The sequence below is a fragment of the Prorops nasuta genome, unplaced genomic scaffold (genome assembly GCF_024137725.1).
Source record: "Prorops nasuta isolate Cenicafe-Biocafe unplaced genomic scaffold, Cenicafe_Pnas_1.2 PNAS00003, whole genome shotgun sequence".
Classification (NCBI taxonomy): domain Eukaryota; kingdom Metazoa; phylum Arthropoda; class Insecta; order Hymenoptera; family Bethylidae; genus Prorops; species Prorops nasuta.
The window spans coordinates 9802268-9820402 of NW_027116800.1; the positions used below are offsets into that span (position 1 = coordinate 9802268).

The window sequence follows — 18135 nt, forward strand, 5'->3', positions numbered from 1 at the left end:
ATTGACCAAAGTCCAACATAACATTATTGAAAATATAATTACACGTAGATCGAGAAAGAGAGAGAGAGAAATAAATGCAACTTCAAATTGAGAATTTTTTAGTACATTTTCGTAGTTGTGTTTTCCTTATTGACAATATATCGGCTTATTATTTTTTAACGAACTCTCTTTAACATTAAACCTGATCAATTACTTTTAAGTTTCCGTAAATTAGTTACTGTTACACATGTATCAAATTACATAAAATTATAAGATATAGTTCTTTGGGACAACGTGATTGGATTACATCTAGACTATAATACCCGACTCGAATAAACGAAGCTAAGAAAGTTAAAATTGTTAGTAATGATACTTCGCCACAAATTTCCTAATCATAGTCTTACCTCTTCCGCGTCCCTTTCAATTAGTGAATCTCTATTAAAATAATAAGGGTAAGTATAAATTGATATAATGATTTTATTCAAAAAAGATTATATAAATCATTACGTCAACAATAATAACTAAACATATCTTTTTTTTTAATTAAGTAAATATATTACGCTGAATACAAAGTCTTAACAATTATAATAAACTTTTAATGAACTCTGCTTAACTAAATTTGGGGGAGAAATACATTTACTTTCTTAATTACAAAAAAGACTAATAATACTATAGGTATAATTTTAAAGTAAATGTAATTCAATTATAAATACAAATGTAAAAAATGTTCTTAAAGCTTAGTAAGTCCACTGTACGTAAAAAAAACTATGATAAATATATAATTATATCTCCAGTATTTAAAGATGTCGTGGAAAAACAGCCTCTGCTTATAAAAATAAGTGTTTGCAAAAGAATAATAGATTTGTTGTGCAAACACATTTGTCACCTGTTAACTTTGAGTAGAAACTGGAGAATGGTTCAAGTCTTATTATAATTTCAATTCTTGGAAAACGGAAGCTTAAACAATAATCATTATTATATGTAGTTTTAGTAGAAAAATATCAACTAATTTCTCTACTCCAGATCGTTATAAATGTTTCCTTTCAATTCGCAGTAATTTGCTAAAATAGCAATAAACTTCATTAACTAAACTTCAGGAACTTTTAAGACAATATCATCGTTGCCTTTTATCTACCTCAGTTGAAAATTGCATTTAACGCTACTGGCACATTTAAGCATTCGTGTTTCATTGAAACGATTGAAGAAATGTTACTATGTTCCATTTCGTGTTTGGTCCACTTTCAGAGCTTTTTTACTATTGTTTACGAATTCCTGAAATTACATATAAAGATTTTATAGTACAATAAACTTGCTTGCGATGTGATTATTTAAAAAGGAAAACTTACCATTAAGCCTCTACTCATGAAATAAGGCCGATTTACTCCATCATTTTTCTCACAATCCTCGCAGAAACATAAAAAGATAGAATCTATTACCATCTAAAATATGGTGAGAAAAGGTTTAGTCTCGTTAATAAAATTTTTAATGCCACAATTAATAGTTCTTACCTCATAAACAGAAATGAAACAGTGGGCCACCAAAAAGGCAAAAATTCCAGCCAAAGTTATTGGTACCCATGGGTGATTGAGTCCTTCTTTCTTCTATTGAAAATAGCGATAAAACAATCCATTTACGTTCGTGTTAAAGTGTTAGTAATTAACGCAAAAATCAAGCTTGTTTACCTGAATGAGAAAGATACCAGCAACAACCGTTAAAGTAACCACAAGAACTTTCCCCAAAAACAGAACAAAGTCGCCAACACTATTAATCGCTGCAACTCTCAAAATATTTTGTGACAATGCAGAGAAAGCTTTTCTTCCTCCAGCACAAAATCCACACCCATAAATCGCTAAAACAATCAACAAGAGAGTTAAGATAAATACGATCATTATCCAACAAATAAGTTAGGCCTATAATGAAATAAATGCTTTATTTACCTGTTTCGATATACGCGTTCCTTGTCAGAAATTTCAAAGCGCACTCAAAACACCATAGGCAGCATTGACAGCACCAGAGCAGACCTTTTGCCAAGTCATTATTGTATGACTTCAGACGTTTCTGAACAAATGAAAGAATGGCCCGTACTATTCGAACCAGCCCAATCACTAGAGCTCCAAACGCCACTGTGCCAAGATGGTACATCGTCAAGTAACTAAACCCTTTTAGTACTGGCAAAGACAATTGCTTTTTGTCCCTATTCAGTTAACAATGATTTATCGTCCGTTTCGTCGATCACAAGTTGATAAATACTCATGGCTGCAAGTACAACGATTTTATCTTACCTTGTGAAGAACCATCGCGAAACAGAGAGCGCTACTACCATATGTTGACATCCCATGAAAAATTCATATAACACAAAGTAGATGAATATGTTGTACCATCTAGTAACCTGTGAGCATTAAAACAATTAATCTTTATGATAAATTTTGTATGATGATTTAATGTGATATTGTATATAATGTATTAAACCTTAAATTTATTACTAACAATAATAAGAGTATCCTTCCTGTAGTGGAAATGGTTTTTGGTATTTTTATAAAGCGTTCCAGCACTCTCTATCCAGAGTATACAGTAAATCCAAGTGATACTTGCTAATCCAATCAGTAAGTAAGTCTAAAAGAAAATATCAGGTCATGTATTAAAGTTATAAAGAGTATGACAGAAAGAGGAAAGTTAAATAATATTATCTATGAAATTACATATATTGGTTGCAGGAGAAGAACTGGCATCGAATACACAGCTTTTCCAGCTTCTCTGAAGAGTTGCATAACGAGAGCTATTCTTTTTCTCATTACCAAAATTATAAGGAGTATGATTACCTAAAAATATGTCATATCTTTTAATTTCCGCTTATTACTGAATAAATATAAAATTTGTTTCTGATCAATCAGAAACATTCTTACGGTAACAACAGACATGATGATGGCATAAATGAAGTATGCTTGAGTACTGGAGTCTTCGTCGAATAGTTGACCACTTTCGACAGCTTTTTTCTCGGCACGCCATGACAACCTAAATAGTAATAAAATGCTTTAAATTTATCAAGGGAGAAGTTTTTATTTGCAATGATTAAAAAAATCTTGAGCTGTCATTTTTAATGAACGACACTATATCGTCAAATAGCGTAATGTGCCTATTAGGGAGAAGTGTTTCCTAATGCATTGCGATAGCATCAGGGCGTTCACCGAAGGGAAAGAGAATCGTTCAGCGAAACGTGACATTCCTTTGTGTTTATTGCACTCACCACAGGTACGTGGTGCCTCCGATACAAGCAATAACGACTCCGACTAGAACGATGTAGATGACCCATTGTACGATGTACCGAAAGGCGACCAGGATGCACACAGAGATTGCTAGAAATGGACAATTATACGAAGCTTAGTGAAGCCAACGTTGGAGCAAATTCCAAACCGAACTATTCCAACAATTTACCTAGAGCAATTAGTAGAAGGTAGATCAATTCTCGCCATGCGATTCCGAGGTCCGTCGATGCCTCCTGCAATATCAAATTAGATACCCAATAGTATGAATGATGGACGATATCACTCTTGTAAATTATCCTTAACAATGCTTATTGTTGAGAAATTTACAAACAAAATTTAGCACAAATATGTCATAGACGCGACGCGGGCTTCTCCCACAATTAACCAACTGTTTGAGCATATCTCAAAATTCAATCGTTTCATTCGATATTGCTTACCCTGAAGAAGCTTTCTATTCGTATTTTACTGAGAACGGAGTTTGCTGCGTCGGTTATCTTTTTAGGTATGCAGCGATTTAGAAAGACCACTCTGTAATAACAGCGTATTAGTTAAATCAATATATCATTTTATAAATCTAGAATTTAGTAAGTTAACACAAGACTCACTTATCTTCTCCTGGTTTGTCAAAAGAGGAGCTACAATTGCCTACGCATTCTCTAGACTTTACACCCTTTTCTCCTATCTTTACCAAGAGGTATCTTGAACAGAAAGGAAATTATATTGGAATCAACCGGTTGAAAGAAGGATAAAATTTTTTTCCATGCATCTACCGCAGTTACTTCCATCAAGCTATAAAAAATACTTACGGTTTCCTTGTCATGTCCCCTCCCTTACAAGCAAATACTGGATCAGTCTCGCCAGGAGTAACTCGTCCGCAAACATTTGCACAATCGTCATATCCATATACTACACGAAAGATATCGCCCTTCTTCACCGATGTTGCTAGCAGAAATCCCTTAAGAAAAGAGCATCCATCAGAATTTCGGTCATTCCCGCAATGAACTTTCTCATATACACTCGCAAATAAAGATATTTTTTACTACTTACAAAAACTACTAGCACAATGAGAAAGACGATTGCTGCTAAAATATCCGTACACGATCGTTTCCTCACGAATATCTCGTCGTATTGACTGTTGAATGCAGCATCGCTTTCAGGAGACTGAAACGATAAAAAATATATATACCGAAATATTCATATATATGTATATGTATTTGTGAAGTAGGTATATAATTTCACCACCATTATTATGTATAAAGCAATGAAATGGTTAAATGCAAACCGTTTTTCTTTAATTTTTCATAAAATAGCTGTTGGGAGGGACCCTGGGGTAAAATATTTTCAACGAGGCTTTACTGCGTATATCCGTATTATATCGTAGACTTTTGATTAATCGTGGTTGAAACGTGGTAGCTGTGAATTACACAAATAGAGCTTGAATAAAATAAAAGTCACTACCATAGCATTAATCTGTATTCAAAGTGCAGAGGAAGCGTGATGGGTTGAATGCACGAAGGATCGATAACAGTACGTCCTGATATGCATAAAGCCGAAAACCTGAATGAACAAGTTTCCAGCCGGCGAAGAACTTTGCAGTACTAGGAGCCCCATATTAGCTAATTGCAGCATCAAGAAAACTATATCTCTAATTTAATTATACTATTATAAATGTGTAATCCATATAAGAAAATGATCACTAATCAATTGTTAGAGCATTAATACAAATCTATATATTATGCACAATTGTTCTATTCGACGACTTCCTCTATTAATAATGACAATTTTATTCTATAACAGGCATAATTTTATTCGAATGAGTAATTTTTGCAATAAATCTCGAGTAGCTTTAAAATCGATAAGTAATACCCTTAGTAGCTTCGTACACCTGAATAATTTAAAGGTTTAATGTATAGCATTCCATCATGTCCAAATGATTCGTTCGAAATCTGCACATTCACAACATATAAGTTTTGAAAGCTGAATTTAATGCATTTAGTTACTAGGCAACCGTGCTGCAATTTCTAAACAATCTATCTAAACGGTTATCAGCAGCTCTTTTCATTACATTGCCTGCCTGCCTACCCGTTATATAGTTTGCCATACAAGAATATATGCACATTGACGTTATACTTGACATTGCTAGATATAGCTAAAACGGTTATTCTTAACGTAGGAGGAGCTATATTTCACATAAAGCAGTACATTAAAATAATAGTATAAATTTTGTTATTAATTTTTCAATAAAGAAGAAAAATATAGAAAAATTGAGTTGTGAAAAGATTACGTGCAAAAAAAATCTGTAGTGCGTCCAATCAAACATTTCAAAGGTGCCAATCGAAATGTGTAAAAAATGTGGTTCCTACGTTAAGCGTCGCGCATTAGCTTATCCCTTACCGTGGGTTTTACCTTTGACGAAACATCGTCGGAACATCCACAGCAACCCATTATCGTGCAGTCGGGAGGGTCTGATGGTCCTAAATACTTTAGCTCCTTCTCTCCTTCGTCCTTGGAAAGTCCCGAACCCTCGCCTACTTCCAACCCGTCACCTTTAAAAAAATATTATATTCTTATATAAAAATACTACCATCACACTCAATCACTAAATGGTTATTATATTTTTCTAATTTCAATTTATATACTGTAATGTGGTATAGACAAAGATACAAATTTCCGGAACACCTTTCAAAATCTTAGAAAATATTGATATATATAGTATAGTACAACGTTGTAAATAAAAGAATAGAGTTTACAAAGAGTCTATTAAATAGTTAAGTTGCTTTGACCTTGCGAGGCGGGCTAAGAGCCATATAAAGATCATCTGGAATTTTTAAATCGTACTCTTTAATTTTTATTGCATATTTTCGTAGCTTATTTCAAGAGTCTTCCCGAAACTTATTTTTTTTATCTTTTCATCCAGTCATTTAAGAAATTTTTCGATTTGAAAATTCCATAATTATGAATTTGTACATGAGGTAGTGGATGTTAGTCGCTATGCGTTCACACCGCGCATAATCGCTCATTTACGTTCAATTATATCAAACAGAAACATTTCGCAAACGACTGAAGGAAATGAACAAATAAAAATAGCATTGGGCAATTTTTTGAGACAAGCTACAAGAATATGCAATGAAAAATGTAGGGCTATATTTTTCCAAAATAAATTTTACCCTCGTTTTACTTCGTTTGACCCTTCAAGATGAAATAAATGCCACCAAAATATTATTTAGGACAAGTAAAAAAACACATTTTTTTCTTTTCAGAAGTTAATCGTCCTGAAAAGATAGAAGGGTGAGCTTTATGAAAACTCTGTACATGTATTTATAACGACAGACAGAAAAACATTGTAATTAAGGGAGTAAACATTACACGGTATCTGAATTAGCTATTACAGTATTTTCATGTTATTTCCTGTTTGAAAGCAAATATTTCTCTGAAAGCTTGGCTGCACGTGGCAATTAGGAAGAGCGCGTATCAGGATATGTATTAACGGTGCGTTACATCCGTTAATATGAATATTTCAAGAGGCTTCCCACATTAGACTCCATTACATTTCAGAGTAAATTGCATTTATGCGATTCACGAGGATATTTATGAATATTTCGTGAGTTAGTTTCCACGTGTAAACATTGGTCGATACAACCGTTCGTTTTGATGTTAAAAAAGTAGCGGGTCCTGTGTGGTGATATATAGGTTATTCTACATCGTCAGAAAGAAAATTTAGTTGCCTATATGAATAGCTTACGGGCATAAGTCGTGTTTGAAAAGCGCATAGACAAATATTTGCTATATTCCTCGCGAAATTAAATAAAACGAATGTTGCATATACTACATGTGTTCCGTAATATGCGATTGATTTATATTTGTTTCTTTTTTTTTCTTACAAAAGCCGACTATATTGGAGTGAGAGGTATTGAAAAAAATTCTAAGGAAAAATTTATCGAGGGACTCCAGTCCTTGCGGGAAGAGAAAAAACAAAGTGGAGTTTATCGAGCGACATACATTCCAAGTTATTGGTACACCAGATAAGAGCGAAGCGGGTTTTAAGTAAGGTCTGTGGAAAAGCGAACGTAATGTTACTCCTACGAGGAAGTCTCGTGACCGCGTCACTTAGAATTAGACCAAGCAATTTTGTTTAATCACACACACGGCACTCTCTATGTATAATACCGTATACTTTACCCCAACGCGAATATAGGTTACAGTCATTGCACTTTAGACTATATTTTATATTCGTTAAATCTTTATGTCTTTCCGCCATCAAAAATTTACTACGTCAAAAATTATATTGATAGCTCGCTACCCAATTTTGCCCCCCCCCCCCCCCGTAAATCTTGTAAAATGATAAAACTGACAATTTTTAAACAGCCACACTTATCAGCTTGAAGAACGATATTTTTATCTCGCAGAAGAATCAGGCTCTTAAACTTTATAGTATCAAGATATATGTATATAAAAAGGGGAATAGGTTCATCCGAGGGTTCATCACATACCCAATAATAAAGTCATTTCAATTAGCGATGGCTACGATGCTTATTAAAATTTAAGCATCTCTCAATCAAAATAACGTGGATTTCGTACACATTAATTTTAAGAGTTTATTATTGTATTCGGACTACTATTTATGCGTTGATAAAGGATTTTTATTAATAACCGATAAATTAGCTTTGAATTTAATGCAAATCCGCTAGGTTCCATGCAATATTGTGCATGTCTGAATCGAGTAATTGGATATTTTCTACCATTTATCTATAACATATTCGCAATTGTTATCTTCCCGTTTGTCGTTATATCTAAGCTATCTTGAACGTAAAAAGTAATAGGTCATATTTTCCTCGTACAAATGAGTAAATCTGCTTATAAACCAGTTTTTAACACAGATATAAAAATACGATAATTGCAAAAATCAACTTCAATTTAGCATAATTATTGGCGATAAAAGTAAAAACTTAATAGTTTTATTGTTTCGATCCACGGACAAATTGATAATTTATTCGTTTATCAGATAACGTTTACCATCTACAAATAACTTACATTATGCTCTTATTGAAAGGAATCTGCAATTTGCAATAAGTACGTATCGATGTCTCACTAGTTTGCACAAAGAATTATAGGTTATAGGTATTTTATATACAATAGATTGCAAAGCCGATTACTTCATCAATATTACATACGTGTAACGCAAGAGTGCAAGCTCGGTTTTTCATAAACATAGTTGCAACAGTATCTCCACTCACATAGCCTTGAAAATATTAATTATTTTGATAGATACAATACACAGGGTCAGTATTTAATTACAGTATTTTTTACTGTTTGTTGTACCGGTGCGTTTGATATCAAGCGTATACGTGGTTGTAAAGATTTTTCACAAGTAATTATATGCTAGCTATTTTATTACTATATATAAATACAAAAGTTTCACGCATACGTCAATTTTTCTTTACTCTGCATGGAAAAACGTAATTTATATACTTCAAACAAGTAGATTAAATAATAGATATTTAAGGATCTATACATTATCACTATGTAAATTTAAGACGGTCGTTCGTTGGTTCACACAAGGGGACACGAGTATGGTGTCCGGATGTGGAAATTTCTTGCACCAAAGTTTTATATACACAGACGCATGAAGAAAATGAGAGTTATACTGAATTATAGCGACTCACCGCTCATCGTCATTGCTCGTAATAGGTTCCAGCAAAAAATCTGATATTAGGTATTTATACAGAATACCGGGATTAATAGATTGCGCGCGATATCCAATACAAGATCACTTATGAAGTTTTCGGAAGTTACAATAGTCGATAACACACTGATGATAAAACGTTGGATTTCTAATTACTTTGATCTTGAGAAATATTATACCAATGAATCAGGCGAATAATTATCAGATAAATAGATATACACGTGTACAACTGTACACGCGTGAGTAAAGTTTTAGCAAGTTTGCAGAGCGTTTGAAAAATTCAAGGAGGATTAAATGTCGATGTAAACATAGAAAATCCGAGGCCGGTGCTCCTTCAGCGACCTGAGCTAACAATGAACGGGATTCAGGGATCGCCGAGAGTCTCGAGGCTGCTTTGTCGCCTGTTTTCTCAGTTAACAAAGAAGCCCACGGAAGCCTGGGCACCCCAGGGAAAAGCGTTTCTTCTAATAAAACAATTCCACGTCCATTTTTCACTACACCAAGCTCGTATCGACTGCAAAACCGCCTACGGAAACGCCACCATTTACCTTACTGCCATCCTCGCCAATGCGTTTTAATCCTTTATAAAGTTTATCGATTCTTATCTATCGTTATCCGATAAGAGTAAAACTTTGCTGCACTTTTTATAGTCGCACGACTGACGAACACTTTTGCAAAAAGTTTATTTTACACCAAATATGGGAGATAAATATATGCGAGGCGTACAACTGATAAGCGTCCAGAAAAATCTGAAGATTTTCCACAACTTTTTCAATCGTTTTTAACGAGAGAAAATTTTAAGAAAGTTTTTGGAAATTATTAAGCTATGTACCGATCTCGAACGGAGAACGAGAGTGAAAGTATATAGCGTGCAGCTCCTGGTCTGTGAAAGAAACGAGTGGTAGAAGGTTTGCGACCTGCGGCTAGAATACCTAGTAGCTGAGGGTTGAACGCACCTGCCCTCTAAGCTTGATTTTACATTCCACCCCCACCTCCACAACTTACCTGACCCTTATGACCAACACTATTTAATTGAAATTATTTTAGTGACCCTGAGTTCCTCCTTCTTTCCTCATTTCAATCACGGACAACCGGGAAGCAGTAATACTATGTTCTTTTTTTAGATTTTTATTCATATCTTACTGTCGTTGATCGAATTATTAGAAAATACGTAATATAATTATAAGATTTTGCATACACACAATCTGTACCATAAATGATTGTTAGAAATAAAAATAGAGAAGGGCTTCAGTTGCTTTAATTCTTTGTTTCTTTGTAAGAAGAGTTACGAGAAATCTAAACTTTTGTAATAATCTTTCCCTCGTATCTTTTGCCACCCCCACAAGGGTCACCTGGATCCCTGCTGCCCACATTATTTAACTGACCCTGTACTCCTCCCTGATTTTTCACTTATTTACATCTCATTGTGAACAAGGAAATGGTATTTTGCCACTTTCGTTTTTATTAAAATTCTACTATTGCCCGTCAAATTCTGATAATGAATGATTTAATCTATTCGAGATACATAACAAAGACTTATACTTGAAAAGCCGTCTGTAATATATATTGCTAAATCGAGGGAGGGGGGCTTAAGTTTATTTCATTATCATTTTCTTGGGACGAGAGTTTCTATAGAACTCAAAAGTATCGAATGATCCTTGCAGAAAGATACTGAGAAATAATGACTAAAATGAAGATAAGTATAGCGATAAGATTTAGTATTGTCCAACAGTAATTATGTTTGTGTATTTTTAACGTATGCAATAAAATAATTGATAAACTACGCTGCTTAATAATTTTATCATAAAAATTTTGAACTTGTTTAAATTCAGCGGAGAGAGTACAAATGCTTCCTTTTAAGACAGTTTATTCTGGTCGCTCAAGTGGACTGCAAATGATAAGAATGAAAGACGTCTCTGATACGTCTGAGAGCTTTCTTTCATCCAAATTACAAGACAGCGTCTACATGGAGAATCATAGAAATTAAGAAGAAAAAGAAACAAATTAGTTCATCTGATCGAATACCTATAGGATCTATTGAAAGAGCAGAAAAGCAGCACTTAATTTCTTGTAATTTTGTAACATTATTACAAAAATGGTATTAATTGTGTTGGAAACTACTCGCTCTTAATTGTTTAATTAAAAAATGGTGCCATTATATAGATGTGGAAAGAGCGACAAGACCTAAAAAAAATGTAGGTTGATGCAAGTAACAGTGCTCATCAAAAAACAATATAACAGCAGTATTATTAACGTATACATTAGCGAGATTAAAAATTCTGCGCATGATTGAGAAGGATTGGTATGAATGTTTTTAAGTGTGTTGAAGATACTTCATTGTTTCAGAGAAGCCTCGCCTTTAAGTACGGCTCGTTGTGCGTAGGTGCTAAATCGCAATATTACACTTTACACCACTTACAACTCGAAGGTAATGGTCGTCATATTTGTAACAGCTAACAAGACAGTTGGCGCGAATTCTCAGGAATGCTAGAAATAAACCAAGGCTTGAAAAAAAGCTATGCGATTAGATGATTGATAAATTTCTTATAAAATAAAAAAAAATCCTCATAGAAAACTTTGCCCAACTTCTTCAGTGAAAACAATGTCTTATGTGGAATAAACACTAGCAGTCTCAAAAGGGAGATGCAATAAATTGTTTGGCGAATATTTTGAAGCGCCAATTAAAGATCTTTCGATGATATGCTATGGTTTATTTCACAATCATTGTTTAAGTGTTACAAGGGAACGAAAAACGTGTGCTCCATTATTCATATGGTGGCCAACACAATACAGTGTCCTTTGATAAGAAGCATTTGTGTATTTTGGCATCTACAAAGTTTTTGGGACAAGGTCTTTTCGATTGCTTTCACTCTCTGAACAATACCCAGCATTCGTAACGTGCAATGCTCAGGGTTAATTCTCGAATCTATAATTATATAAAGACAGTTATTACTATTATATTGAAGTGTTCACAAAAATATTCTTCGCTTTACTCACTGTTGAAACTTTAAAGAGAGCTTGTATTAAGTATTTCATTATTATTGATTTATCATGATTAGATTATACGGTTATTATTAAATGTAATTGCGTAATATCGAAAATATCTTTTCGAAAAATAAGTCATAATTAATCGAATAATTTCTTTGGATTAACATAGTATTTTATTTCTATGATATTGTAATTTAAAGTTTGTTGTTTAGACAAAATGTGAATAATATTAAATGACGAGTAGATAATACGCATGTGCGTCAACAGACGGTGAAGAAATAAGAAAAATACACAAGTGTTATAGTATTAAGAAAAACAAAACGAGTGCATATAAGTTAAGCGAAGAAACGGCAGCAGAAGGTATAGTTCTGGCGCATTTCACTGGTCTTTTTCTTCTGCTCGTGAAGGAACAGAGCATTCGTTGACCCAGCTTGAGACTCCCTGGACTTGCGCGCGAGCTCAATTGGATCGTGCAAATTAACGGCGCGCCAGAAAACACAAGACGAAAATTTACGGATTCTTCTACACACTCAACGGGGCAGTCATAACAGTCCAGTATAATTGATTAAAAACCAATTGCGCTTCTCTTGCGAAAGTACTGTCTAGACAATTCCGAATCTCTTCGATAATAAATTCTTTGTTAAAAAGCGATAGACGCTGCAAGCAAGAAAAATGAGCTTTAGCCATAAATTAAATCCGTCCTGCAAATATTCTTTCAAAGCTTGTATTGAAATCGGACGAATTCAACGGGCAATAAGACTCGTAAATCGTAGGTATAGGTTGTGCGTGTGAATGTCGTACCGATGACACGTTTGTGGAGCATGAAAAACGGACATGTGATTGTCAGTGGCACGCCTGCTGGAACCAGTTTCCATTATTCGTCGACAGAGCAGAAGATGCTACGGCGTTACGCCAGTAGCTTCCCCCCCCCCCCCCCCCCTCCCTCTTCACGTTTGCGAAAGGTCAGGCACGAGCTGGAACACGCGCGAGATTCGAGAGAAGCAGCGTGCACGAGAAAATATATACAACTTCCGACGATAAATAATGTCAGCGGGACAGCAGCGAATCTCCGTTACTGATCCGATTCCTGCGGAAAATCAGAAAATGCCAGGTTACGTTACAAGAAAAGTATCGTATCGCCAAGATCAGCCAGATAACAATGGGATTGACGGAATGAACTGTCGAAATATACCACGCGTTATTTTCCATGAGATTTTACACGTATCCGATGACAGCCAATGATCTCGAATATTCACGAAAAAAAAAACTACAAAACAAATTATCTTTTCATTATCCATTGACTCGAGTCGAATGGCGAATAAGCGAGGAATAACACTCTGGCAGATACCCGATGCTGAAACGCCTGTATTTCGAAATAGAACTGTTTATACTCGTGCCCAGAATACATATCTGTAAGTTTTTACAACGCAAATTAATGCTTGACCAACCACGCTAGAGGACAGTCGAGATAAATTTAACGTTTTCTCTTGCTAGGTTTTCTGCAAAGAGTTTCACTAAACACCAACACAACGTACGTACACAATATTGTACTACTACAAGAGTACGTAATGTGCGATAGTAAACAAAGCCCTTGCGCAATTCTGCTGGCATTTGTTTATCCAGGTTACTGTAAATAGTTTGTCAACGTACTTTGCTTTTACTCGTCTCACGTGTAACATTTCAGAGCACTGTACGAGATAAATCACTTTGGTCAAGATTTTTGCATTTACAGCCGCCACATCAGCCACTACTCTTTATGCGACGATTGAGAATTCGCGATGAAGCGCACTGTTTCGATGAAATCTTGAAACTTGATGAAATCATCGCTGTGACTTACCTTGTAAGAGCTAGGCGATCTCCAGTGTGGCGCTAGTGCAGTTAATACCAAGAAATGTTGAATCAGCTATGCACGAGTAAATCTGCAAAGCTGTAAAAGCTGTGCTGCTTTAACTTTCACGGGGTCATTTACCCTTGGACGAGGCGGATCGCCCATGGATCGGGATGGTCCGTTCGAAAATATCGCGTGCAGTTTGATCGATCGATCGAGAATAGGAAAATGAGAGTCGCATGTGGAAGGAACAATAAGAGAGAGAGAGAGAGAGAACACTCGTCGCTATTCCGTACCTCCGATACTAACTTGTTACTTACGAACCGTAAGAGTCTGCACGTTGGAGAACGGCCTTTTGTCTGTCGGTTAACGATACAACCGTATACTCATCCCTACTTCTCATTCCAGTCTCCCCTTCTCCTTTTGGCCTTCCCGCTAGCTCTCTGCCTCCTTTCCCTGTCCCCTCTTCTTTCCTTCTTTAACGGCTTTCAGCTCTTTTTATCCTCTCCCCACCTCTCTCAGCTCCCTGTGTTATCCCTTCCTTCCTTCTTCCTGCTCAACATTCTCCGCGTTTCGCTTCTCTCCACTTCTACCCGACATTAATGCACGAACTATTTTCTTTCATTTTTTTCTGACTCACGTTAGTATTTCAGCTTCAACTCGGTCGCAAGTACTTTAACCTTTGTTTACGTCAAATCCATCTCATCCCAGATATCAGAAGAATTCGGTTCAGTCTGAAAACCGGTTTATTCTTTTTATTAGATGAATTTCTCAGTTTCGACCTTCGCCTTATATATATGGTACAGATGTATGAAAATACCAGCGGATTGCTGTTACTCGAGTGATCTTAAAATATGATTAGATTGCATAACTGCTTTACGCATAAACGCTTTATGGAGGAAGCTAAAAATATAAAAAGGCTCGTGAAGAGAATTTTCATGGATCTCGTATATTTTAAAATATCCATCGTATGCTCACCTGGTTTTTTAACTGAATTCTTCATGTCGTTAACATAAATTAATAGACTCTATACCTATACTATAAATAAACTAATCGTAATATAAACATTGAACCCTCCCGTTGATTATAATATATTAATAAAAAAGTACTTTGAGTAGTTTTTAGCGTAATGTCAGAACTCTTGCATTCAGAATGTATATCTTATTTTTTTAATGTTCAGTTAGACCACCTACATCGACCTTTCTTAAAATACTTAGCCCATTAAGGACCTAACGATTTTTTTGTCGGTGAGCGCAAACACATCATTTTAGAATATTCGATCGCTTACGATTGTCATGCTATATGCTCAGTACTAAATTTTGAGTCTTGGTTAGATTTTCATGAATTTTTTACATCTTTCTGAAGGTTTATTTCCATTTTTAACCTGTTTAGACAGTTTAGTAACAGACCTTTCGATATGTTCGAACGAGCAAAGATGCGGAAACTTTAAAATATCGATTTTCTCTTTTATCAGTTTATCCTTATCTTACAGATAAAATGGTGTGCACATGTGTATATAACATTCAAATTACAGGGCACATAAAATGTATGCTCGTAATACTCAGAATTTAATATATATTTCGTTGCATCTATCAAGCTTTATTTGTTTCAATTTTTTAAATCAAGCTCTTCAAAATGTTCGCCTACAACGGGACGGGTCAATGACCTTTTCGAATATCTTGATCAGCGTAAATAGCAATTAAGCAGCAAGCGTGATACCAAGTAACGATCGCTACTTCTTGAATTTTTAAATCTATACTGAAATGCTGCACGCATGCATATCATATGCACGTTTAGGTATGATAAAGTCTGCAGTATTAAAAAAAGGAGTGAAACAATGAAACAGATCGTTCAAGCGTTGCGACCAAGGAGCGACATAAATAAAACGTAGGACGTACTTTGAATTTGTAACCGAATAAACGATATAACTGTCGGTAAAAGATATTGAAATGCTTTTGTGAATCGAGGCTCTTTATAATACGCATATATGCGTATTTTAACGATTTACAATTTTAAGGAAGAATTGATTTGTCTTATCAAATATGACTCTATTTAAGATTTCTAATAGCTTTTATAACTATAAATTAATGTCAATATTGATTATTGACTTAGTCTTTTAATTAATATTTAGCAATCTTTTACTATAATTATCTACTTGTATCTTTAGGAAACTGTGTCGATCTTCGGTTGTCAGAAATATACGAAAATACATAGGTCGCGCGTATTGCTCGCATCTCGTAACTGGCAACTGGTAGTAAACTTGCCAAGCAAAACATATTTAACTACCACTGTCTAAAATATTATTATATGATTGGAGTTTTATTTACTATTGATATTTTTATCGTACAAAATACCCAATTTTATATCATTTTTTTATTATATCGTTTTATTTTATAGAAAAGAGTATGGAACAACTGAAAATATTGATTTTGAAGGTAACTTATGCTTAAAAACTCGTAGATTTTGCGATAAAAGTATGGCAGACAATATGACTGGAAGCCAATAGTCACATGACTACACGTGAGCAGGTACGCTGGATTATGATCGATGTACCGGGTAAATGATTAACTTTGCAATATTATACATGCGGTGCGGAGCCTCGTACAGCATGCGAAGAAATGCTGATCCATAAATCTTGCAAGTCAATTTGCTAATGGATTATCAAAAAATACGTTCATTCAATGGCCACTCAGTTAATAGTTATAACCGAGAAGAAAAATATACTTGAAAGAATCTGTAATTTATATGGATTTTGCTTTGAAAAGACAGGACATTTTTTAACTATACTAAATTATACTTATACTATTTGTAATAATATGTCATAAAAATGAGTTATCTTATGAGCTCTCTTTTACACCGAATGTGTCAGTTCGACGTAAAGTAGATTAGAACGAGTCCTAACACAGAATAACTCTGTAGCGATGACATCTATTGGTTGATTGCTGAAACTAGTGTACAGTGCTACTCTTGATAACTATATATTACATTCGTTACTTGAGCTCAACAATTACTGTATTCTACTACTACACCTTAGAAACTTGCACCAAAGCTCTGGCTCTTACATCTGTTTCTTTTTTTTTTAAATGACATTTGACAAATTGATAAACAATAGTTGAATTTTATGAGTTTCTAATAATGTGTAAGTACTTATATTTATCAATATATTTGTTAAAATGATAAGTATAGTGTACTTTTGCATAAAAGTTAAACGAGCTTGGATTTAAATATGAATTTTTCTTTTTTATTCGAAGCAAAGTTTCTGGTTATTAAAGCGCCGTATAAATATGTAAAAGCTTTTGTTGTAACTTACTATCCTCGTCCATTGAGCAAATCTCCATGGTGATTTAGGCACTATTCCAAAGTTTCTGCAGGCGAATTTTGCACTTGTAAATAGGAACAAAAGGACCACGTGAAAAGTCGGTATTTCAATTGGATTCGTGCCAGGAAGCTTCACTATCTGGCACATTAGTCATCAAGCAACTGATGTATTGTAATTTTTAAATTACACATGACTAACTACTGTCAGAATCAAGCGATATCAATAATAATGGAAAAGCAATAATAAGTTACTAAAAAATATTGATATCTCCGCAAACGGAATTATTATATTTAAAATTCCCTGTCTCAAATATAAATTAGTACAGTAAATTGTATTTCATGGTTTTCCATCAAAAAATCCTCAATATGAATCTGAATGTGATTCTGTTCTTAACTCGATGAGTTTTTTTTTTTAATTTAAACAAGGGAGTGTGACGTGATGGAAAGATTTGCAAATTTGATTGGAACTTTAAAAATAAATCTTTATTAAAAAGCAATTATTCGAATCCACAATAACGTGACATGATTCCTGCGTGTCTTTAAAGCTAGCTCGTAACAACCTTCGTACAACAGCGGAAAATAGTCGTTCGATTTACGATTTTTGAAAAAGCAACGTCAATTTGAATAGACTTCCGACTAAAATTTAGATAAATCTTTAAAAGTCCGAAATACCGAGTCTACAAATATTTATTGTATGGTAAATTTTTTGTAGGCTTAATACATTTGAAATGAGAATCATGAATCAGCTGGCTTATGCGATCCGTATATGTATGGTATATATATTCCACACATTACCAGACTCAACACGACACAATGCGGTATGAAATGGAATTTAAATGCCAAATACATCTGCATTACAATGCAAGACTGCAATGACTGACTGACTACCAAAAAGCGACCGATCAGTTTGAGCAAATAAAAAAACTCCGATATAAAAGCGTTTATCGTCGAAGGCTGATCGTAAAATGTTATCGACCACTGATCACAGTTGTCTATCATCTATAACGCGTTTTGGCACTGAAAAAAGAATATAACATTACCCAATTTTTTGTTTCTTCCGCTCAAATAAAGCTGGT

At 34.5% G+C, this 18135-nt stretch overlaps 1 protein-coding gene across 6 annotated transcripts; it reads right to left on the reverse strand.

The window, feature by feature from the left end:
- Positions 1 to 474: 474 nt before the first annotated feature.
- On the reverse strand, positions 475 to 18135 carry LOC136772192 (choline transporter-like protein 1). Of its 6 annotated transcripts, none has more exons than XR_010822419.1 (18): positions 17052 to 17122; positions 5637 to 5788; positions 4290 to 4403; positions 4049 to 4197; positions 3848 to 3940; positions 3680 to 3770; positions 3412 to 3475; positions 3224 to 3332; positions 2883 to 2991; positions 2679 to 2798; positions 2467 to 2592; positions 2262 to 2368; positions 1917 to 2173; positions 1662 to 1828; positions 1488 to 1580; positions 1326 to 1418; positions 1115 to 1251; positions 475 to 1040 (listed from the first exon to the last, which is right to left on the reverse strand). XR_010822419.1 is itself a non-coding variant. In XM_066724986.1 (18 exons), exons 2-18 carry the CDS (start codon positions 17077 to 17079, stop codon positions 1192 to 1194), a joined length of 1932 nt encoding a protein of 643 aa, XP_066581083.1. In that variant the 5' UTR covers positions 17080 to 17124; positions 18100 to 18135; the 3' UTR covers positions 478 to 1191. The 6 variants fall into 6 exon arrangements, 5 of the variants coding, with proteins under 5 accessions (XP_066581083.1, XP_066581085.1, XP_066581084.1 ...); XM_066724986.1 differs by adding an exon at positions 18100 to 18135 and having other exon boundaries at positions 478 to 1251; positions 17052 to 17124; XM_066724988.1 differs by lacking the exon at positions 17052 to 17122 and adding an exon at positions 8906 to 9455 and having other exon boundaries at positions 478 to 1251.

Bases quoted from the DNA above. Each gene is read 5' to 3' on its own strand.
- LOC136772192 (XM_066724986.1), bottom strand. From the start codon at position 17,079: ATGGAGATTTGCTCAATGGACGAGGATA. The intron at 4,404-5,636 runs GTAAGGGATAAG...TTATCGTTTCAG, and splicing joins CGTCAAAGGTAAAACCCACG to TCTCCTGAAAGCGATGCTGC. The intron at 3,771-3,847 runs GTGAGTCTTGTG...CTGTTATTACAG, and splicing joins GACAAACCAGGAGAAGATAA to AGTGGTCTTTCTAAATCGCT.